The sequence below is a fragment of the Euleptes europaea genome, chromosome 13 (assembly GCF_029931775.1).
Source record: "Euleptes europaea isolate rEulEur1 chromosome 13, rEulEur1.hap1, whole genome shotgun sequence".
Classification (NCBI taxonomy): Eukaryota; Metazoa; Chordata; class Lepidosauria; order Squamata; family Sphaerodactylidae; genus Euleptes; species Euleptes europaea.
This window is the reverse complement of record NC_079324.1, coordinates 51,665,553-51,690,509: the sequence shown is the minus strand read 5'-3', so window position 1 is coordinate 51,690,509 and position 24,957 is coordinate 51,665,553. Positions and strand designations below refer to the sequence as shown.

The 24,957-nt window shown below is 43.4% G+C and overlaps 1 protein-coding gene across 1 annotated transcript; it reads right to left on the bottom strand.

Moving 5' to 3' along the window:
- Positions 1 to 928: 928 nt before the first annotated feature.
- On the bottom strand, positions 929 to 23,886 carry TOP3B (DNA topoisomerase III beta). Its single transcript, XM_056859471.1, has 17 exons — positions 23,776 to 23,886; positions 22,163 to 22,294; positions 21,229 to 21,335; positions 20,687 to 20,761; positions 19,465 to 19,661; positions 18,015 to 18,171; positions 17,081 to 17,194; positions 14,955 to 15,045; positions 13,475 to 13,629; positions 12,566 to 12,671; positions 11,885 to 12,031; positions 10,224 to 10,397; positions 9,816 to 9,944; positions 8,352 to 8,501; positions 6,910 to 7,010; positions 6,314 to 6,515; positions 929 to 1,443 (listed from the first exon to the last, which is right to left on the bottom strand). Exons 1-17 carry the CDS (start codon positions 23,843 to 23,845, stop codon positions 962 to 964), a joined length of 2,589 nt encoding a protein of 862 aa, XP_056715449.1. The 5' UTR covers positions 23,846 to 23,886; the 3' UTR covers positions 929 to 961.
- Positions 23,887 to 24,957: the final 1,071 nt, after the last annotated feature.

Sequence of the window (24,957 nt, the reverse complement as noted above, 5' to 3'; positions counted from 1 at the left end):
AGGACTTGCAAAATTATTTTGCTAGATACTGGAAAAGGAAGTTAACTCTAAATAAAGAGAAGTGGTTAGAGAGACTAAAGGAATGTGTACAGTTGTGTAAACTAACCTATATTAATGGTTAAAAGTTCGATGTTCGCTAAATGCAGTGTTATTCTAACGTGGTGAAATGAACTTAACATCTGCATGTTATTTATAGAATTGGAGATGAATTTGTTAAGCCTGACATTAAACTTTTTTTCTTACTGAATACAATTTTTATTATTTTTTTAAAGGGACTCACAACAACCAGTGTTTGGGCTGCGGAAACTATGGATTATTATTCAACATGTAAATCATTAGTAATGTTAACTTGTATATTTTCACTTATGTTTTGCTTTCTCCATTTTGCCTGTGTCTCCAAAATCCAGCATTCACTGGGTGCACCCCTTCTTACTCACTTAAGTTTCTCACAATCATAATCAGTTGAAGTCCAAATGAGAAGGTACTCCCTTTCTTCAGCCTCTGCAGCAGGTTGGGAAGGGGAAGGCAGTGGTGATGAATAGGGCAGTTAGATCAATGTCACAGCTCCCCACGGGATGTGGGCACTGATTGGCAGGTGGCAGCAGCAGAAGAGTAATCTCTTCATTATTCCATAATTTCAAACTGATATAGAAAACGCTTAACGGAATGGAGCTTAAAAGTGAGAGATTAGTTGGAAATAGTCAGCAAAATCCTCCAAGAGCTGAAAAAAAATCACGTGTAACTTCTATTGAGCACAGTTAAGTTGTTTAAATAAATACCATCAATCTAAATGAAATTTGCAACAGCCAGGCTGCAATGCTGCAGCAAAAGAAAAGAAGGAGAATACTTCTTATTTGACTAATACATAGAAGTTAATTTTAAAGCTTTTGTGGTTGAAGAAACTGACATGAGGACAGGGAACAAAGACTTTGTATGAAGTTTTATTGTTTATTAGATACTGTTACACAAAATAAGCAGCCAGGGCAGCCATTTTGTCTTTTGGCCTCTTTGGGTTGGGCCTTCCTCCGGGCCTCCTGCCTTTCCCCCTTCCTCGGCCTTGCCTTTTCCCCTGTCCTCCCCGGTGCATAGGATGCTTCATTGCTGCGTGCTTCAGTTCCACCAGGTCTTGGAAGACGGGGTCACAGAACACGCACCCGGAATGCTGTGTCTCATTCCCGGGGAGGGGAGACTTGGCTTTGTTAAAATCCACGTCCACCAGGGCAGCATCACATGACTCACAGGTCTCCGCCGACACTCGGACCTTGTGGGCGTTTTCAAAGAAGTGTACAATCACGTTGCATTTGTTGCAGGCCATCTTCCACTTGGGCCCAGAGGTTGGGTCGAGCACCAGGACCCCATTCTCACATTCCACGCACTGCCCAATTCCAAGCATGTTCAGCGAGTGCTGGCACGTGGGGTGGGTGCACTCGTTACAGCCCATTCCTGAAGAAAAAACAAAACATGCCAGGCTATCAGGAAAATTCGATGGCTTGTATTTTGGCTCCTTCTGTACTGGAGAAAGAACAGTCATTGAAGCTAGCTAAGAACACAAGGAGAACCCTGCTGGATCAGACCAGTGGTCCATCTAGTCCACCATTCCGCCTCACACAATGGCCAATCGTTCCTCGGGAGCAGTGGTTCCCAAACCTCTCGGGCCACTGACCCCTTGGTTCCACAAACTCAACCCCAGCACTCTCCTACCCTATCCTATAAAAAGCATTACAGGGGTTTGCATGACTCACTAAAGAAGATAATAACAATAAAATTTCAAAACAGTAACAATTAATTGCACATCTATTCAAAATCAAATTAAAACTTTTTAGTTGAATGTATTCAACAAAACTGATGAACTTGATCCAGTGGTACCAGCTCTTCAACGCCTGGAAAAAAATTCTGATCGTTTCCACCAAATTTGCCAGCATGGTGCCATAGCTTGATCTATTGGGAATTAGTGAAAAACACAGTTAAAGGGCCCCACCTCTAGTTCCCCCTGCTACCCCCTTGCCTCTTAGTGCCCCAACCAGGTAATCACACTGTCCCCCAGGGGTAGTACGGCCCACTTGGGAATCACTGCTCTGGAGGATCAACAACAAGGCATAGAGACCGAGGCCTTCCCCTGATGTTGACACCTGGCACTGGTATTCAGAGTTCACTTTAGTCACCATGGCTAGATAAGCAGCCTTCTAAAGTATTGTCGAAGGCTTTCACGGTCAGAGTTCATTGGTTCTTGTAGATTATCCGGGCTGTGTGACCGTGGTCTTGGTGTTTTCTTTCCTGACGTTTCGCCAGCAGCTGTGGCAGGCATCTTCAGAGGAGTAACACTGAAGGACAGTGTCTCTCAGTGTCAAGTGTGTAGGAAGAGTAATATATAGTCAGAAAGGGGTTGGGTTTGAGCTGAATCATTGTCCTGCAAAAAGTATCAAAGGTAATGTGCTAATCATTGTCCTGTAAGTATCAAGATAATGTGCTAATGAGGGTGTGGTATGTTAATATGGAACCATTGTATCCTGAAGTGATCTGTTAATGTGTGAAATCCAAGGCTAATCTGCATGGTTATTGTGGACTGTAGTCTTTGTTAGTCTGGAGGTTTTCAGGACAGGAAGCCAAGCCTTATTCATTCTTAAACTCTCTTCTTTTCTGTTAAAGTTGTGCTGATGTTTATGAATTTCAATGGCTTCTCTGTGTAATCTGACAAAATAGTTGGTAGAATTGTCCAGTCTTTCAGTGTCTTGGAATAAGACCCTGTGTCCTGTTTGTGTCAGTCCATGTTCAGCCACTGCTCATTTCTCAGGTTGGCCAAGTCAGCAGTATCTTTCATGTTCTTTTATCCTTGTTTGTATGCTGCGTTTTGTGGTCCCGATGTAAACTTGTCCACAACTGCAGGGTATACGATATACTCCTGCAGAGGTGAGGGGGTCTCTTTTGTCTTTTGCTGATCGTAGCATCTGTTGTATTTTCTTGGTGGGTTTAAACACTGTTTGTAGGTTATGTTTTTTCTAAAGTTTCTCCATCCTATCAGTGACTCCTTTAATAAATGGCAAGAATACCTTTCCTATGGGAGACTGTTTTTCCTGAGTTTTCTGATTTTTGTTTGGTTTAATGGCCCTTCTGATTTCATTTCTGGAATAGCCGTTTGCTAGCAGTGCGTGATTTAGATGATTAATTTCTTCCTTGAGAAACTGTGGTTCACAGATCCGTCTTGCACGGTCCATTAATGACACTGAGAGACACTGTCCTTCAGTGTTACTCCTCTGAAGATGCCTGCCACAGCTGCTGGCGAAACGTCAGGAAAGAAAATACCAAGACCACGGCCACACAGCCCGGATAACCTACAAGAACCAATGCCTTCTAAAGATTCAGAAGTTGGTTTCAGGTAGCCGGCTCAAGGTTGACTCAGCCTTCCATCCTTCCGAGGCCGGTAAAATGAGTACCCAGCTTGCTGGGGGTAAAGGGAAGATTACTGGAAGGCACTGGCAAACCATCCCATAAAAACAAAGTCTGCCTAGTAAACGTCGGGATGTGACGTCACCCCAGGGGTCAGGAATGACCCGGTGCTTGCACAGGGAACCTTTACTTTACTTTTAAAGATTCAGACCATTGGGTCCTTAGATCAGCACTGCCTACTCTTAACTGGCAGTGGCTTTTTTAGGGTCTCAGGCAGCAAAATCCCTCTTGACACCTGCTACCAGAGGCTAACAGGAGATGCCAGAAACTGAACCTGGGACCTTCTGCATCCAAATATGTGCTCCACCACTTGGCTAAAGCCCCTCCCTGGTGTGTTATACTAGGCCTGAGGATATCAGATTAGGATCAGCGAGACCTGGGTTCAAACCCCACTCAGCCATTAAGCTCACTGAGTGACCTTGGGCCACTCTCAACCTAACCAATCACACAGCTTTACTATGAGGATAAAACAAAGGGAAGAACTCTGTGCACCATCCTAAAATCCTTGGAGGGAGGGATAAAAATGGGATAGGTCTAGAGTTTTGCATCCATGTATGCACACACGCCAACAATTTCTGCAACCCAAGATTCCAAGTTCCACAATTTAGGTAGACAATTTAAGGATCAATTTTAGTTGCATAATTTGACTTCCTTTTTGTAAATTTAAAAGAGTTTTGCGAGAGATCTTGCCAGCGATTAAGACACAGTAAGGAAAAACAACTGTGATATGGGTATTTGGGTACATAAGAGCATAAACATTCAACGCTATGGAGAAAACAATGGGATCTGTGCTAATTGAGGGAACTTTCGCTCCATGGATGAAGCACTAGAAGATTTAATTAGGAAATCGGTTCCTGAATCTGTTCAAAAGCTGCTCAGGAGGTTTTTCTCCACAACAATGAAGACTAGAAACATGACCTTTTTAACAGTGAAAGTTGGAATTTAGTGGATTTTGCAGTAGTGATCAGATTTTGAATTAGAGTGTATGTTCTGTGGATTCAGGTACAGTTGTGGCTCTACACTTTCCTAAAAGCCTGGTCTATGAGATCGGCCTCAGCCGGCTTCAGCTTCCTTCTGCAGGGAAAGGTCAGATCAACAGTGGTCCCTTCCGTCCAGAAGACAAATTGAGCTTTATGGATTTCTGAGTCCAACTTCACTTTCCTCGATCAACAAGTCTTAAGACCCCTACAACCTTCACTAATAGCATTCACTCCCAAAGCATTCACTCAAATATGAGAAATCATACTGTCAGAAGCCGTTTCATGTCTGTTTACGGATGGTAGTCAGAAATGTATGTGTTCCGCATGCCAGCGTCTGACTGGCAAGTAAACACAAGCAGAAATACTTCTGATATGACAGGAATGAATGGCAGGCACATTCCTGTGAGCCAAAACCCTTTCTGTTGCAGGCGGCAGAGACTTGCTCCACTGGCACAAAAGGACTGGTTCCCATTTACGTTATGTAAAGACAAAGGCAGTTTGGGGCTCTACCAGATGGGTGGAGAACACAAGGCTCAGAGGTTCCCCACCCCCCCGCCCAAAGATAATTATGTAAAAAGCAGGGAAGAGGGAAAACAGGAACACCCCTGAACCCTATAAATGGGGAGAGATTCAAGAGCTCCTTCACTCTGAGCTCTAGAGGCAGCAGTGTATTTAGCCTGCAGGGGCTGTTTGCTTTTTCCTCTGTTACTGCTGAAAGGTGGGTTGGGGGTAGGCAATACTGCTAATACCCAACAGATGAGCAGAGGAAGACAACTCCCACTTCCTTGTCCTTTATGCTGCAGTTACGATGGCTGAAAAAGGTACAGAGCCTGCTCTTTTTTATTTGGAGGGGAGGCTCTTCCCCTTCCCTTTGATGTTGCCATCTCTCCTCACTCCCTCCCCATCTGGGGTCAGCTTCAGCTCTCCAGTATATGCATACAGCAGGGCTGGCGAGAGCGGTTCAAGGTTGGCCAGTAGCTCTGGAGCACTGCACCTGAGTGGAGAGCAGCTGTGGCTCAGTGGTAGAGCCTCTGCTTGGCATGCAGAAGGTCCTAGGTTCAATCCCTGGCATCTCCAATTAAAGGGGCTAGGCAAGTAGGTGATGTGAAAGACCTCTGCCTGAGACACTGGAGAGCCGCTGCTGGTCTAAGTAGACAATACTGACTTGGATGGACCAAGGGTCTGATTCAGTCTAGGGCAGCTTCATGTGTGCTTCATGTGAATGTTGGGGGTTGAAGATAACAGTGTGAATACCCTGATAAACTGATTGGCCAGGGATCCTGTTTTTTTTTTTGCCATCCTCTGGGCATGGAACAGGGGTCACTAGGGGTGTGTGTGGGGGAATTGTGAATTTCCTGCATTGTGCAGGGGGTTGGACAAGATGACCCTGGAGCCAACGTGGTGTAGTGGTTAAGACCAGTGGTCTGGAGCGATGTACTCTAATCTGGAGAACTGGGTTTGATTCCCCTCCTCCACAGGAGCGGCGGATGCTAATCTGGTGAACTGGATTTGTTTCCCCACTCCTACACATGAAGCCAGCTGGATGACCTTGGGCTAGTCACACTCTCTCAGGCCCATCTACCTTGCAGGGTGTCTGTTGTGGGGGAGGGGAAGTGACTGTAAGCCTGTTTGATTTTTCCTTAAGTGGTAGAGAAAGTTGGCATAAAAAACTAACTCTCCTTCTTCTTCCGACTCTGTGTTTCTATGATTTCTGATTCTATGAACTATCAATAGTGATCCTAACACTCAAGCATTTGAATATGTTTTTTCCAGAGTTGCAAGACAGACAACTGCAGAATGTCTTTCTCCAGAAGCAATGACAGGGAGATTATTAAAAATGCGTCACAAAACGACCTAACCAGAATAGGTTTAACTGTAAAGAGGCAAACCTTTTTTCATGTCCCTGAAAGGGGGGTGGTTGTAACAGTAAGGACACAGTGGGTAACTCTTCCCTCTCGATCCAGAGGACCACAGCACGAGTTCAAAGTCATCCAGGGGACATCGCAATTCTTTGTAGAGTTTGATGGTACCATTCTGGGGAAGGCTGTATGTCTCGTCACAGTGAGAACAATGCAAGCGGCTTGGCTTGGCCTGGAAGGAATAAACAAGACCGACACTGTCAAGAAACGCGTCTCCCCGTTTTAGTGGCAATTCTTCTTCAGTCAGCAAACGGTAGAAAGCCTAAAAGGGTTTCACTCCGTCCCTGCATGACTCTGATGTTTGCACAATTGATCTACCAGAGACTTAGCTATAAACCTGCTCCCTTGCATCGTGTTAAATTCCAGGTTCTCTTTACCTGGATCCAGCAGCACCTTAAAGACTAACAAATTTTCTGGCAGAATATGAGCTTTCTTGAGCTACAGCTAGGTTCTTCGGAAAGCTCATACCCTGCCAGAAATTTTGTTAGCCTTTAAGGTGCTACTGGACTCTTGCTCTTTTCTACTGCTACAAACAGACTAACATGGCTACCCACTGTGATCTTTACCTGGATGTACTTCATAAAACGATGACACTTTCCACAGCGGGAGAGGGGTTTGCCGGTGGCAGCAAGTGGCGAAAAAGACACTTCCATCAATTCATCCATACCTGCCAAAACACAAGGTCACAGAAATGTTAGACCCCGACCACCACCATTACCTTCCTTTGATTGAAAACAAGAAACTGAACTTGTGAAATGCTAAAAAAAAAACCAACCCAACCCACTTCTGCACTGTGGATAGTCCTAAGAGGAAGAGCCGTTTGGGGATTCTTTCAGCATTTCCTCCAACATTTTGGAGGTCTGCGTCTTATAAAATTCTACAGTACAAGCCATGCTTATAAACACTCAAGCCTAAGCCCATTTATTCGGAAGTAAGTGCCACTAACGCCGTCATAACTTACCTTCAAGTTAGGAGTGCAATCAATTTTTTCAAGTGTATTCTATTTGAGAAATGGGGAGTGGGAAGCAAACATTTGTGTCAGAGACTAGAAGAGGAGAGCACTGCGGGAAAGGAAATCGGAGCATGGTGCCAAAAGTGTACAGTTCTTGCCCATTGAGTATCTGAAGTATGTCCAGTTCACAAGTGTTCATTTTCTTCTCTGCAATCCCCACCCAACACCACAGCAGTCAACTGTACCTTAAGACATGAAGCTGTCTTACACTGAATCAGACCACTGGACCATCAAGGTCAGTACTGTCTGCTCAGACTGGCAGTGGCTCTCCAGGGTTTCACATCAATTACTGCTTTGTCCTTTTAACTGGAGATGCCAGGGATTAAGCCTGGGACCTTCTGCAAGCCAAGCAGAAGCTCTAGCACTGAGCCAAGACCCCTCCCCAATATGGGGCCATTCCTATTTATTTATTCCTCCTAATTCTGCCTAAATAAAACTTTGCTGTCGTAAACAGCACTGGAAACTTTTCATACACTTGAAACCTGTCAGTAAGCTCATTTTTTAGTAACACTGCAATAAAGAGCAACACATTCTCTAGTGCTAGTTGAATTTTCCAGACTGCTCTATTGAACACAGGCAATACTTTACCTCCAAACCTTCAAAATCCATGAGCCTACCCCCCCCCCCAAACTAAGTTTCTCTTAAACTGACAAGATCAGGCTTGTTTTCTTTTTACTCATCTCTGGTTTCTTTAATCAGTCCTACATTTTTTGTTAAAAAATAAGAGGAATTTAAGACAATTCCAAGAGCAGGCCAAAGAAACTTGGTCTGCTGCTTCTAATTTAAAGCAATTTTTTAAAATTAAATAAACAAATAAATAATTTTAAAAAGTAAAAATCATAGTACTTGAGGGTTAGGATGACTAAGATACAACTTCCTACTTCTGCTGCATTCCCGCAAAGAATATGGCAAACAATCAGCATAGTTTTACATAAAACATCTGTCTGCATCATTAAAATCACGGCTAGTGAGAGTCGAGTGCAAAGAAACCCTTACCAGCGATTGAATCCACAAAGTAGTGAAACTTCCTTTTGAAGATGTCCAGGGTGTGCTCCAGGACCTGGTGGTAATTTGCTTTACCCAGAGCAATCAGATTAAGCTGCTTCTCCACTGCGCTGCGGATTGTAGGAAGCACCAGCTCAGCATCTAAGAGAAAAACCCAGAGGGAGACAGAGGTACTAATAACAACCACCAGAGGTAAATATCGTGGGAAATATGGACAACTACCCAAGCCCCGCTGTAATGAAACAGCTTTGTGCAAGAGCACATTAGTCCTCTTGCACAGTTCCTAGTCATTTCAATAAAAGCTGTGCAGGAGAGATCAGCAGGCTGCATTTTGTAGTCCTATTTCTTTTACTATTTCCCCCCCTATAGTTAGACTATATGGGCACTTTTAGAATTTTAGAACAGGAAATGGGCATCACCACAAAATGGCTGCCATGGCAGGCTGGGGCCAATCAGAAAGCGGCTGCCATGAGGTACTGGGGCCAGTCACGAAATGTCGGGAAGTTGCAAGCCAAGCACCCTCCTGCCATGAAGCCCACTGTTTCTGGGTTCTCCGGCTCCAATGAGGAAAGAAATTCAGGACTGGCTCTTTGCTTTGGAGAAGGGGCAAATGGGCACCAGGGAACCGACTGGTAAGTGCCGCGGTGCTCAACAGACACCTTAAGCTCGGCTTTTGTACAGCAGATCGCGTGGTGTGTGGTTTTTTCGAGCACTAAGCAGCTACAATATCTAAGGGACCATCTGTTGGGACTGATCTTGGCACCACATATTCCTGTGTTGGTGTCTTCCAAAATGGCAAAGTGGAAACCACTGCCAATGACCAGGGTAACGGAACCACACCAAGTTACGTTGCATTCACCAATATAGAAAGGCTAATCGGTGATGCCGCAAAGAACCAAGTGGCAACGAACCCCACTGACAGTTTTTGCTGCAAAGCACCCGATTGGTTGCAGATTTGATGATGCTGTCGTCCAATCTGATATGAAGCATTGGCCTTTTACTGCCGTGAATGATGCAGGCAGACAAAAAGTCCAGGTGGAGTACAAAGGAGAGGCAAAAAGCCTTTACCCAGAAGAAATACCTTCCATGGTGCTAACCAAAATGAAGGAGATTGCTGAGGCATACTTGGCAAAGACACCCAAGGGTCACTGCACATGAACACATGAAGCTGCCTTATACTGAATCAGACCCTTGATCCATCAAAGTCAGTTTTGTCTACTCAGACCAGCAGCGGCTCTCTAGGGTCTCAGGCAGAGGTCTTTCACATTACCTACTTGCCTGGTCCCTTTAACTGGAGATGCCGGGGATTGAACCTGGGACCTTCTGCGTGCCAAGCAGATGCTCTACCACTGAGCCACGGCCCCTCCCGTGCACTAGACCATTATTCCTATGGAAACCAGGGTCTACAGAATTGTTCAATAATTGCATAGAAAAGAAAAAATGAAACCAACTGACCTATTTTGTAGTAGCCATGGACCAGAACAATACCCAGGTTGGTAGGTTTCAGTCTGCGGCCGCTTTCCACAGTGACATAGTTGCGCTGGCAGATGTTGTTGATATGAACGGGGATGCTGGCATCCGTTCCTAATATTCACAGAGTATTGTTTTATAACTCCCCACCCATGTGACCAATTACTTCAATCCCTCCCTGAGCACCTAACTTGCAAGCCTGATATAGTGGTTTCCTTACACATGAGCTTCGACTTGATGGGACAATGTCTGATTGGTCTTAAGGAAACGTATTTTGCGATAAAATAATTTATCCTACCAGCCAATGGAGAAGTAAATATTTTTTGCGGGGATTCTCTTTCTCTTTTTGGAGAATGACCCATAAAGGATGCTAGAACAGAGGAGAGCTCCTACCAATGCCATGTTTCTCCATCAGGGTGATCAACTCCGCTTCAGTCAGATAATCAGGAGGATTGGTCTGTTTTTCTAACAACTTTACTTCACTGATGGGGAAAGTATCTCCTCTGTCACAGCTGGGAAGACTTTCTTCTGGGGGAATGCTCTGCCAGGGCATGATCTCTGTGAAACCTGAAGTTGGGTAAAAAAAAAAAATAGAAAAAGTTTTTTTCCATAGGGGATGCGCATGTATGAGCATACATGTATTTACACACAAGCATCTACTTCTTTTCCTTGTTGCCTTAGCTAACACCAATCACATTATAACAGTTTAAAACAGGGGTATCAAACTCAAGTATTATGAGGGCCAGATATGACAAATGTCACTTGGGTTTATCTTAAAATGATATTAGAGCTTATAGTTTTAAATCATATTGTAAATACCCACTTGCAATTTTACATATATATGTATGTCTCACTGTGTTATTATGTTTATCACAACCCAATTTGGATTACAACTGAGTTTGTGCATTAAGAAGAGAAGAAAAGAAGACAGGACAAGAAATGTTGAAAACATCCGATATTATTTCAACAGGCAGTTTTTAATGTATTAGTGAGTTTGCCACAACATATTCTGGGTGCTAAGGAAGGGGAAAAAAGAAGAAATTTTGAATGTATTATATATCATTCTTTTTTATCTTTTCCTAGTTTCCCCCGTCCCGTATTCTTTTTCCTTTCAAATTTTCAAAAATAAAAAAATTATATTAAAAAAATAAATGTCACTTGGTCGCGCCGGGCCATGCCTTGCCAGCCCAGATTGGAAGTGGGGGTGGCTGCCTCACAGGCCAGATAAGAGCTCTCAAGGGGCTGGATCCGGCCTCTGGGCCTTATGTTTGATACCCCTGGCTTAAAACGTTTTTCCTTAGCACCGTTATAAGCAGTAGTCTACCATAATGGCTAGAGCTGCCATTTGGATTATGAGAAACCCAAAAAATGTAAGATATTTTTTCATCTTTGTAGAATAGCTAGCAAATTCCCTTAAAAGAAAGAATGGCTTCTGCAAATTTATGTACTGATTTCATTTATACCCCACCTTTCTTCCCAATGAGGACTCAAAGCGACTTACATCACTCTCCTCTCAACCATTTTGTCCTCACAACAACCCTGTGAGGTAGGTAAGGCTGATTGGCCCAAGGTCACCCAGCAAGTTTTCATGGCAGAGTGGGGATTTGAACCTAGATGTCTCAGATCCTTGTCTGACATGCTAACCACTAAACAACACTGCCTCTCCAAATTTTCCTAGACCAGTTCCCACGGAACTCTTGGTGAATCTTTGGCTTGCTTGCTCTTCCTCTCCCAAACAGATATAAGCATATAGGGCAATATTTCCCGGTGCCTTCAAAATCCAGCATTTCATTTCACCTATCCAGTTTAACTAGAACACAATAGTCCCCCAATACCTTATTTATTTTTTTTAAACTCAAGGCCCTTAGAGAAAGTTGTCAAGATATTTGGGTACATGACTTGAAGTGCCATTGATTAGGGATGTTAGGGAAAACCCACCTCACTTTTCAAGTTAGCAATAACTCAAAACACGCAGAAGGATTAAAATTCAGTGGATGAGAAGCACAAATTTAAAAGGCATGAGAAGCACAATTTTTATTCTTTCCTTCCCTTACCTGCTGAAATAACAGTCTTTCCTATGCAGGTGAAACATTCAGGACCAATGCTGCAAGCAATGGTCGTTTGGAGGTATTTACAGTCAGCACTGACAGTGGCAATGAAATGTCTCGTGATGTATTCGTATAGTCTCCATCCGTCACCACCTGGAAATACACAAGGGCTGCTCATATTGGTCTTTTCCACCCCCTAATGGTCACTCTCCCTTCCAGCAGAAAGGGCTTGGAGCCTTTAAGTGTACAAGATCAAGTCACACATTGATTTCGTGTGAGGCGGTAGCTTCTGTTCAACTGAGATGAAAACACAGGCTATTAAATGGACTGCCCTGGGAAAGTCAAAAACGGCTGGGCGGCATCATTCCACAATTCAGGTTAACAACAGTTTTATTAGCAGGTGGACCAAGCTTTCCCTATTGCCCCTAAAGACCTTGATGGGACTCGCGTCCAGAAGATTAGTTTTGTACTATCAAGAGTTAGAGCACAGGAGTCTCTCTCTGGAATGATAAATCTTGGGGGACCTTGTGGCTGCCCAGTGTTTCACAAACAAAGCTTTAAAAAATTGCTCAATGCAAGTCTCTGTAACGGTGCAGGGGATAATTCTCATGCTACACTGGTAAGTCTCCCTGAGGTCTATTGGCTAGCAGTTCTTAGGAAGTTAGAGACATGAATGATTAGACACACCTAGTTCCACTTCTGAAGCAGCTCTCATTGGAGTGATTGGGGGATGGTCACCAGCATCATGGCCCTTCCTAGGTTTGTTAATACCTTCTGACAGTAATGCTTTTACCTAGGGGAAAAGAAGAAAAGCAGCATGAACATCCTGTGGGTTAAGAATTAGGCACAATGGACAAGATCCAGCTTAAGGGCAAGAAAAGGCAGGATATAAATTTTGTAAACCAATAAAATAAATACGTTCAACATTTCTGTGACCCAGTGGTACAGTTCAGAAACGTGTACTGAACTCTCTTATTGAGATAAACAAGACTCAGAAGTGCTTAACTTGGGTTGCTTCCATACCAGGTGTCTAGCCTGGTTTGGATGCTACAGGAAAGCAGTTTGGCTTTTCTTCCCCTGCTTCCACACAGCATCACAATGCTCTCCTGTACCTTCTGGCTTTCCTGTGATCTTTCCAAAACCTGCTTTACTACGATCTTTTTGGAAAAGCAAAGCCAGGGTACCCACTGTGGGCAGGGGAAAGGTTGGATCCTTCCTGGTCACACTAACATCAACACCATTTTTAGTGCCCCAAATCCTCCCACCACAGTTATAATGCTACAGTGAGTTTTGAATTACTGATTTTTTCAAACAAACAAAAAGGCCTGCGGTGACATCTTGGGGGGGGGACCATGGGGGTCCGGGGCAGGGAAAATGTGGGCTGATCTGCCACATGGCAGCCCCACTGCCATTGTGCTGAACTGGCAGCCACAAAAAAGAAACCTGGGAGACTTGTCAGGCTGGATAATGCCCCAACAGTTTCCCACTGTTAACTTTGCAAGATAAGAGTCATGTCAAGGAAACAACTGCTTGACACTTGCTCCTCTGGCATATAAAATATAAGTAGGTATAAAAGTTAAAACTTCACAAGCTTACCGTTTCTGCCCAATAAGGGTTATTAGCCTGTTGTCGCAAAGAGCCCTTCAAATCAAAGTTTTCTGGATAGTGGGTAGTTTCTGTCCGAGGGTAGCTAATATAACCTTGGGTATAAAGCCGTTCAGCTATTTGCATAGTATGCTGTGGCCCCATCCCTAGAAGTCATTTTAAAGGAAACTCATTATTGTTAGCAACAAAATATTTACAGATACAGTATTGAGACAACATTTTTCAGATTTACCGTACATTTATATCTCTTCCTTAATTTGTTCATCCTGCTCTACCTCCGCCCCCCCATCCCTTCCCCTGATTCTGATCAGGAATGCTTAAGTCCATTATTTCTTCTTTCATTTACTTTTTAGCACAGAAACCTAGAACAAAGAAACGAAATAGGATGCAAAGCAGAGACTAGAGGACGGGACCTCTTACACAGCACTGATCCTACATATTCCAAACCTTTCTATCCTACCTCTCTCCCAAAAGGTAGCTTATGGCAATGGAACCTCTCACAGATAGCATGAGTTTCATCCTGGGAAGAGGAGACAGAGATGACTCAGCTCATCCTGTGACAACTGCACAGGACTGCCCCCTTTACTCCTTGCACAGGACTGCCCCCTTTACTCCCCAGTAGCAAAAAGGGAGGGACCCATGGCTGCACCCAGCCTCTGCCAATCAATCCATCTGGCCCTTAGCCGCGGGAAGCATAATTGCAAAGATGATGCTTCTTAGAATCATAGAATCACAGAGTTGGAAGGGACCACCAGGGTCATCTAGTCCAATCCCCTGCACAAGGCAGGAAATTCACAACTACCTCCCCCTCCACACACCCAGTGACCCCTACTACATGACCAGAGGATGGCCAAGATGCCTTCCCTCTCATCATCTGCTTAAGGTTATAGAATCAGCATTGCTGACAGATGGCCATCTAACCTCTTCTTAAAAACCTCCAGGGAAGGAATGCTTACCACCTCCCGAGTAAGCCTGTTCCACTGAGGAACCGCTCTGTTAGAACTCTGTTCCTTCTCCCCCTTCCCAGTGAGAGTACAAGAGACGAGCACAATCTGATGCACAGCTACAGAGAAATAAGCCCCGTTGAACTCAGCAGAACTTCCTTACGAGTAAACATGCAAGAGATCAAGCTGTAAACCCAAGAGGGACAAGAGACACGGTCAAGCATGTGTCAATTACGTTCCATTTTCTATAAGGTGTTTTTTCCTTTGGTTTCAAGATCACTCCCCACTGTGCAGTAAGCCAAGTCCAAATCAGTTGGGGAGCAGGGTGCATCCAGAACTACTTTTCAAATTTTTAACCATTGGTGTTATTGTTTATATGCATGGTGCTTTACCATGCATGGTGCTTTTCAGGGTAGTATGAATTCAAGTCTGACAGACAGTACAGTAAGAAACATGGACGACCATTTACATTGACAAATAGTTGACAAGGTCCCTTCCAGCTCTATGATCCTATGATTTAAACTTACCCAAAGCTGAGCTGGCAACTCTTAACATTTCGACAGTGTTCAGAGCCAGAGGTCTTTGCTTAGCCTTCTCCTTTCTGTTCACAGATTCTACCTACGGCACAGAAGAGCATCCTCACGTAAGCTGAGATGACGTTTTAGGGATGGATACCCAAGAAGCCACTGAATGAGTGGGATTTCTACAATTTCCTGCTTAAAGGTGCCCAGTTAAGGCTCTGTATTTCCACTCCTGTAAAGTCATGGGGTGGGAAGACAATGAAGGTGGAAGGAATTGCTGCATGCTTCCACTATTTAACAGAGAAGAAATTGACATGTGTCAGGGGACTGCAAGGGAGAGCACACATGAGCAGAAGCTAGCAGATTGGAGAGTGTTAGGCTTCTCCAGAGCCTACTTTTTGCCTTCAAGGTCTTGCCGATTTGTTTAAGGATCTGCCTGAAATATACAGCATGTGAATATCTTTGGATCCAGTTATGCAGTTCTGCATACTAGGGAAACTGGATGGAATCCAAAGACCTGCTTTAACTAGACAAGGTACAACCAGCAGGATTTTTTTACTACTTATTTTGCTTTTAAAAACAGCAGACCTCCGCCTGCTGTATTGATTTCAGCTAATGACTACTTGCATTAATTGCTTATGATTCTTAATTTTATGGTGTTTACAAGCATACCTTTTTTAAAAGAAAGAGTCGCTGCTGCGCTCCGAAAGCACGCCTGCCGCGTTCTTTTCACACGTACCACTAATCCTCTTCGAGGCTGAGAGCACAGAAATTAGTTCTGCTTGCTTGCACCTCGAGCTGGCGGTGCACAGCGCTGCCTGGCTCCGCTTTGGTCTCATCATGAACAGCATCAGCCCCCCCTCCCCCCAACAGTTTTGTGCCTCTTTAAAATCTAGCTTTTGTTTTTAACGCAAAAAGAAGGCAACGAGTCAGTTCTTGGCTATTCAATCATCGCCAGCATTACCCGGAATGGTAATAACAGAGGCAGGCAGCTTGCCTGAAGGAAGCGGAGCAGGGGGAGACTGGAGGCTGAAAGGGGAATCTCTAGCCCTGTGAACAGGGAGGGTGGGCGGGTGAGTGGGCCGAGAGCCAGCTTGCTCTGTGTAGGAAAGAACAGCTGCAATTTCTCTTTTAATGTGCACGGGGGTGAAATTTTATCTGAGAGCTTGGAACAGAGTGCTTGGATGACGCTCCAGCCGAAAGCCCTCCCTTCCGCTTCTAATTGCCACCACTGGGGCAAGAAGGTACTACGCAGATTCTGGGTTCAAGAAGCAACTAGGCGCTTTCCCAGTGAGCCTGGATCTGGCTCAGGTGCGAATCGCCTCCCTAAGGAACATTTGAATTAAGCGTCCATTCTGCATGGTCTTTGTATTCTTCTGAGCCCCTTTGGGGGCCCATTTTTCATCGGAAAACTCAAAATAAATTCCATAAAACAGACCAAGGAACAAACAGAGAGGAAGGAAAAGCCACCTACGTTCGGTGTCACTACGTATAATAAAGGAAGAAAATTGCATATTTTTACTGAATACTCTTAGTTCAAAAAATTAAAGTGCCATGTAAGAACAGTAAAATAAATATTAACAATTGTATATGGTCCCCAAAAGCAGGCAACCTTTTTTTGAGCCCGTGAAGACGTCTGGAATTCTGACACGGCATGGCGGCCGCAGCAACAAAATGGCTGCCACAAAATGGCTGCTGCAGGGGGCATAGCCAGCCACAAAATGGTTGCCACAGCTTAACTTCAATAACACAGTGCAGATCCTTGTGCTGTGGTGGCAGATGATGCCAAAGCAACATTTTAAAAAATCTGCACAGCCATTCAAATCATCAATAGTTAATCAGAAGCCTTGCTGGGCAAAAGCCCTACCTGGCCCCGTCCACTTCCTAAAAACATTTTGCAGGTAACAGAAAAGGTGTCAGCAGGTGCCATGGCACTCGTGGGCACTATGTTGGGGACCCCTGTCTTACAGTATCTTAGAATTCAAGGTGCTATATATAGGACTCCCCATCCAGGATCTACTTACCTTTGGCAAAATTGTAGCATCATGTGCCTTCGAGGTCATACCCATGGATTTAAACTATGGGAGTTTTAAGGACAGGACTATATCCAGTAAATAATTCTATATCCTTACCTTGGCTTCCTTTGCTACCTTTGTTATGTTTAGGAACATCTGAGCAATCTCTCTGTCAAATACCCTCACTCTGTCCCACTCCAGAGTCAGACAACTTTCTTTTTCATTATTAACCTGCGAGGGATTGGGGGGGGGGAATAAAAAGAAGTTAAAATATCTTAAGTTCCTCTCTAATAACTGTTTTGCCCCCTAGTCCAATGGAATCACTGTTTGCATATTGAGGAATTCTGCAGTTGGCATGACACTAGCATGCCAAACACCTGAGACAGTGTATTAAAGTAAAAAAAAAACTTTAAAAAAAAGATGAAGAAGAGTTGGTTTTTATATGCCGACTTTCTCTACCACTTAAGGCAGGATCAAGCTGGCTTACAATCACCTTCCCTTCCTCACAACAGATACCCTGTGAGGTAGGTGAGGCTGAGAGAGCATGACTTGCCCAAGGTCACCCAGCTGGCTTCGTGTGTAGGAGGGGGGAAACAAATCCAGTTCACCAGATTAGAGTCTGCTGCCCATGTGGAGGAGTGGGGAATCAAACCCGGTTCTCCAGATCAGACTCCACCCCTCCAAACCACTGCTCTTAACCACTACACCATGCTGGCTCCCATGAAGTCGAAAATTATAACAACGTTGGTGGTGGATCTCCATCTTGGTCGGTTGGCAACATCAAATGGCCATGTTAAGAGCACTGGCAGTGGACATTCTGTACTGCCTTGACCTTCCATATTCCTGTCCTCAGTCGCACAGCGACTCCCTGTACGGCACTGTTACTCCCTTTTAGTTAAGCATCCAACAGATAAATTGAAGCACATGCCTCCTGCTGTTCAGTGTAGAAATCTGTGACACCTTCTGAAACCTGGACAGAAAATTCATTTATTGTCAGTAAAACCACTGTACAAATCAGATATCCAGGACAAGAAAAGGGGCTACAACTTACTTTGGCTTGCAACACCCAGTAGGTTTCAGGCTTGAATGACTGGATTTTATCATGCCGTTCTACACAAAAGCCCAGTGTTGGAGTCTGGCAAGGCCCAAAGGATATTAGTGAGCTGTCCAAATTGCCATATTTCCCTTGGAAGTATTTGGTCTGAAACCTAAAAGGAAAATATTATATATATAGGAATAAAGCTCATGATCCATAATTGCTTTTCATAAAATTATCAGAAAATACCAATCTTTGTACACAGAATTTGATGAGAGGGATGAAAATGACCAAGCTTGTAACTGGTTTCAGCAGGAGGTTCCTGGAGGTTGGTCCTATCAATAATTACTACAGAAGACTGCCAGAGATGGTGCATGCTACACTATGCACATATTTACATATTTCAGCAAGAACAAAAATAGTTTGAGCCCACGTGAACCTGACAAGACTCTGCAACCCATCACCACTGAGGGTATGGTGGGTGGGAACGCTAAGTGTGGCCTTTGGAATTCCTTGCCTTGTGAGGTTAATTTGGCCCCTTCTTCGGTAATCTTCAGAAGCCAGGTCAAGGCACTGCTATTTCAGCATGACAGTTTTGGTTTTATTCACATTAAACTGGTCAACTGCTGTTGTTTGTTGTTAGCTCCCTTGAACACCCTATCTAAGGTGGAAAAGTGGGATAAAAGTGTTTTAAGAAATAACTGGAAAGTTTCATTATTGCTCAGTGCTCCTGTACATTTCCTCTGCCAGGAATCTCTCAGAGCCAATCAATGATGGCATAAGAGAGATCAGCATCCCCATGAAGAGCTGTGGCTCAGTGAAAGAGCCTCTACTCTGCATGCAGAAGGTTCCAGGTTCAATACCCAGCATCTCCAGCTAAAAAGGACAAGGAAGAAGGCAATGTGAAAGACCTCTACCTGAGACCCTGGAGAGCTACTGCCAGACTGAGTAGACAATACTGACCTTGATGGACTAATGGTCTGACTCAGTATAAGGCAGCTTCATGTGTATCATGTCTCCCATCCTGCAATCATTACATCATACGAAGGTGATTATGTGACTGGTCCATGAAGATCATTACTGTCTACTGGAAGCTGCTCTCCAGAGCCTCCAGAAAAGAAAGGTCTTTTCTTTCCAACACCTGCTATCTGAGATGCAGTAAGTGGAGGTGCTGGGACTGTACCTGGTCCCTTCTCCATGCAACGCATTTGCTCTGCTACTAAGCTACCTCATCTTGCAAGGTGGTATCATCAGACCACATCTTTCCTCGCCCCTCAGGAGAACTGCATTGCCATACCTGCAGGCGGAGAAACTCACCAGGCGATTTCTGCTAAGTAATCGTACTATGTGTGATGCCATTCCCCAGGGCAAGTACAACACGAAGACCGGCTCCCAAACCAAACCAAGGAAGAGCACCCCAGGGCAAAAAAGTCACTAGCATGGCCTAGAAATGCTGTGCAGATACCTTGTAAATGCACAGCCAATCCTCAGATCCAGCTCCTGACGGGCATCTACCGACAGAGCCTCATTGTGGTTGGGCTCTCCCAAGTGGTTCATGGCGTTGCAAATATCTGTGTCTGTAATGGAGCTGAACTTAGTTCTGTATACAGTCCTTTCGTTGACACGGGGTTTATTCATCACAGGAGCGGTGGCATCCAGAACCTAAGAAGGAACCAATGTATATGCCTTTTTAATCAGACAGACCAGTCTGTCCCCTCTGCCAGTCAAGCAAACATGACAACAAAGGACAGAATTGCAGGAACAGCACTGGCTCAAGTTGAAGGGAAATGGAGAGGAGCTGCCCTACAGCTCTCTTGCTAATCTCTCATTCGTTCCAATGGAACTTTGGCACAAAGTTCTTAACAGACTGCATATAGAGCTTTTTAAAATGAAAAATAACACACTTGTCTTTGCTATGCTCAACCCATGTGTTTAAAATTTTGTTTTGCTTCTTTATATCATCCTCATGAGCTGAGGTAGTGTAGCTAAGAGGCAGGGATTCAAATCAGGAAGTCTCCTCTTCAAATCATGACTCTGCCGTGGGCACAAATTTCAAACCACCACCTTAGTTTTTCAGTGATTATTAGCAGAAACTTAAACCATCCCAGCTACCTTTAGTTCAAGCAACAGGTAGTGTATAAATACCTGTAAAATGCAAGATCAATAAGGCATAATCTGCAACATAGAAAACACGCAGACCCATTCTATGTATTTTATCCACAGAATTCTAGGGCTTACTCCCAGGTAAGTGTGAACAGGACTGTAGCCATTCAATGTAAGTAAACTTTAATACAGAAATAGGCAACGTATAGCTTGTGGGGTACATTTAGATGCAAAGCATAGTTGCAGGCTATTACAGACTTTCCAGGAAGTCTAAGATAAGTTCAAAGTTAACTTTCTAGTCCTCAGGGCTGAAGAGCTAAGTTTTAAAATATGATCACAAAAATATTAAGTGATAATGAAAGGAAAAAAGAAGTTCAAATTCCTCATTTTCCTCTCTACATCATCTTTGTGATGTAAAAAGCGTAATATTTTTGTGATGTAAAAAGGTTAATATTTTTAACATTTGAGAAAGTTAAAAAGATTATAGAGTAGCACCAGTGTGTTCCCACTAATGCGGTTGTCAATATAAATGTTAATTATAATTTGATATAATAAACACTAATATTTTATAGCAGAAATCATACCTCAAAGCAGATGTTTTCACCTTCCTTGTCACAATCTAGCCACAGAACGATGTAGTCACAGCCTCTTCCCTCCACCTAAAATAAAATAGGCATGTTCCATTGGTAAAAGACAGCTATGTACCCTTTCTCCTTCAGCTAGGTTTTATCTTTTACAGTTTGGCATGTAGCTCTTAGAGTAACCAGTAAGTTTCTCAGTCTAACCTACCTTACAATGTTGTTAATTCACAGTGGGTAGCCATGTTAGTCTGTCTGCAGTAGTAGAAAAGAGCAAGAGTCCAAGAGTATCTGAAGAAGTGAGCTGTGGCTCACGAAAGCTCATACCCTGCCAGAAAATATTTTTGTTAGTCTTTAAGGTGCTACTGGACTCTTGCTCTTTTCTACTATTACAATGTTGTTGTGAGAATTAAAAAATGGGGAAGAAAGAATCATGAATGCTGTGTTGAGGGCCTTGGTGGAAGGATGGGATTCAAATGGGAAAAACAGGTAACTTGTTTAAAGACGAGCATAATGATTGCTTTAAAAATTGTCTGGAACGCAAATACCTGTAAAAACTTCACCATGTTCAGTTTGGGATTAGCTTCTTTCTTTTCTGTAGGCGCTTTGCTAAAAAGTTCAGCCGGGTCGACTTTATCCCAGTTGTTGTACTTGCCTGGAGAAAGGCAAGAGGATAAAACGTTAAGTAGAATTGTAATACAAACACAGCAAACTCCTGAGACCTTTGTGGCTTTCTGGTTCTGCTGGTCACCGTGCCATACAAATGCTTCAGAAGGTGCATAGAGGGCAAAGCATCAGCGGCCTATTATGAGAAATCTAGACCAGCCAAAGAGAAAATATGGGGGAAACAGGAGGAAGAGGAAAAAGAGTTCGTTTTGATATGCTGACTTTCTCTACCACTTAAGGAAGAATCAAACCAGCTTACAATCACCTTCCCTTCCCCTCCCCACAACAAACACCCTGTAGGGTAAGTTGGGCTGAGAGAGATCAGAGAGAACTGTGACTATCCCAAAGTCACCAAGCTGGTTTCGTGTGTAGGAGTGGGGAAACGAATCCAATTCACAAGATTAGCCTCCACCGCTCATGTGGAGGAGTGGGGAATCAAACCCAGTTCTCCAGATCAGACTCCACCGCTCCAAACTACCACTCTAAACCACTACACCACGCTGGCTCTCCAGTGAATGTAAATACATTATGTAATTACTCAATCTGTACTCTTGTCCAGTATAGGAAATCCAAAGACAAAAGTTACTGGACTCCATAAAAACATTATTGAACCTTGCGAATCTGTGTGAGGCTTTTAAAAGGTTGAACTGGTCTGAACAGAATTCCAAAAGGATTCGGGCCCATCACATACCTCAGCTAGAGGTCAGCTTATTAAAAGTTCCACACCTTTGCAGTATTGTTTCCCTTTTGACCCCAAACAGCTGTAACACAGCCATGCCAAACACAATTGTCAGCCGCCAACAGTGGATGCTGTACCTATAAAATCCAGTGTCATCACATGGCCGCACACTGACGTCATCTTGAAACGGGCACTTTGTCCTAAGAATGATCCTGTGTACTCATGCACTGAGCAAGCTCCATTGAGCCCTTTGCGAGAGGACATATTTCCTGTGACAAAAAAGACCCAGACATACTGATAGGAACAATGAGAACTATGGGTCTTTTCAAACAAGATATTTTCTGAAACTGAGATCTATCTAAGGAGAGAAGAAAGTGAACTTCCTTTTAGAGAACTTTACTTCCAGTAGGAAAAGAACTAATTTACTGAAAAAAATTAATCTTTGGTAAACTGTAAGGATGCTTGTATGGTGTCTAGTCTACAATTTTTATTATAGTAACTGAATCCATGGAAGACGTTCACTGCCTACTATTACTAGAGGAAGTGGAATTCCATGAACCTTTTAAGTCTGGCTTCAAGCCTGGATATGGAATTATCTTGGTGAACAATCGACACCTCAAGATTGGTAGGGGAATCATGATCCAGTTGGTGGATTATAACAGAGCCGATTTTGTAATGCTGTTTGCAGAGATCAGGAGTTAGATGCACTCCTTTGCAATGGTTCAGCTCCCATCCCTTGGATCAGGTGCACAAGCCGGCCTGGGAGAGAAGGGGCAGTCGGTCTCTGGGAGGAGAGGGGGGAAACTAAAAGAGCAGTGAACAGCCAGGTTGTATTCCTGGAAAGGCAGGTTGCAATAGTGGCTAGGAGTGCCTTTTCCCAATTACATCCTGCTCTCCTGTAAGATAAGGCAATTGGAACTTTCATTCATGCCTTTTGGGTCATGATAAATTACTTTAACTCCTTCACAAGGGGCTGCCATACAACTGGTACAAAACACAGAGCTGTACCTCATTTCAGACGATAGCTGAGGTTATTATAATTTTTTTAATTAAGTACATTAAGTATCTCTTTCTGGCTTTAAAAGAAGTCTGAGCACAAACAGATTAAATACTTGAGTTGGAAAATCATCACCCCGGCTTTCTATCAAACAGTGAATTTAAAAGAGATATCTGCTATGTCTATGTTTAAAAAGCTATGTCTTTGCTATATTATATTTGCTATATAATTAGCTAATTTCATTAAGGGGAAAAAATACATGGTTGATGCTTTACTTCACAGGTCAAAGGACACAATATTATATTTATTACTGTGGTTTTCCTCCTGGATGAAGGAAAATAAATCCTATCAGGCATGAGAATCCAGGAAATACCAACCAATGGTTCAAAAAGACCATCCACTAAACTCATCTGAGTTAGGGGAGGCTTCGTGGCACAGTAGCAGGGCTTATGCTCTGCACATAGAAGTTACCAGGTTCAATCTTGGACATAACCAGTTAAAATGATAATGGAGAGCAAAGTTGGGAGAATCTCTTGCTCCCAAAAGTTTCAGGTTTTTTTTTATAGGAACCAGAGTACATGTTTTGTTTAGGAAATACAATAATTACGACAAGGAAAACTTAAAACAGGTGGTAGGTTCATTAGAGCTTTGAGGAAGGCACTTCAGTAATAGTCCCATTCTTATGGAATTCCCTACAGGAGATGTTTGGACCCTACTCTGTATCTACTCAGGAAAGTAATTTACACCTCCTACCTCTTGAAAGGATTTTTGCTATAGACTGAGCCAGAGATGGCTTCTCTGCCACCATAAGTACAGTCTTCATCTTTGCAAAGTAATGAAAAGACCCTTCAAATCTTCAAATAATTACTGTCTTGTTTCAACCTAGAGAAAAAAAGACAAATTCTATTACGTTTTAGTCCATTATATCATCAAGTATATCCTTCTAGAGGTCTTTATTTCACAAGCACATGAACACTGATCATATATCCCAACATTCACATCTTTACAGGCAAAGCCGTTAGAAAGCACTGGTTTTTAGAAAGTGTCTTCCTGTTCAAATTTAATCTGTCAATTTTTTTAAAAGGGAGGTGTCATTCTATTTTCTTGCCCCCCACGCCAAGCCATGTAGGAGCTCTCTTTGAGATGCACTTCACAGGCTTGTGACATTTTTTGAAAGACCTGCAAGTAACAAGCACAGTTTTTTCCATTGTTAGTATGTACTTCAAAGTACATACTAAGTACTCACTCTGCTATGTTTTTATTCTGCAAAGGTATGATTTCCCCCCATTTTTCCCTTGCACCTTCACACACTGCATGGATTCAACCATTGTGCCCCAATGCTGGCATCCGTGCCAGTTTGCATGGCACAACTGGCACCGCTATCGTAGGGGTCACACCAGCTCCTAAGACCTTTGCCCCCCACTTCAGGAATGCACTGTAAATATCAGAAAGAGCCTCTGGATTCCAGCCATAGTACTTTATGAACATAAAGTGGCTGAAGGTGCTTTGAAAGGCAGGTTTTGAACATTTTAATGAATAAATAAAATGCAGATGGATCTGAAATGGTGGGAAAGAAATCTTGTGGTTGGAGTCGACAGCTCGACGAAAATGTCAACTGTGTGGCAGAAGTGAGGAAGGCAAACTGCATGCTTGGCTTAGGAAAGGGATTGAAAATAAAACTGAAAACATTACAGTGCCCATGTACAGAAGCTACTGTGCAGCCTCATTTGGACTACTGTGTACAATCCTAGTTGCTATATCTCAAAAAAGGATATTGCAGAGACGGGAAAAAATGCAGAAGAGAGCAACCAAAATGAGGGAATGGAACACCTTTCCTACGAAAAATGGCTGAAGCATCTGGAACTTTTCAGTTTTTTAAAAAGGCCACTAAGGGGAAACATGATTGAAGTTTGTAAAATTATGCTTGGGGTCGAG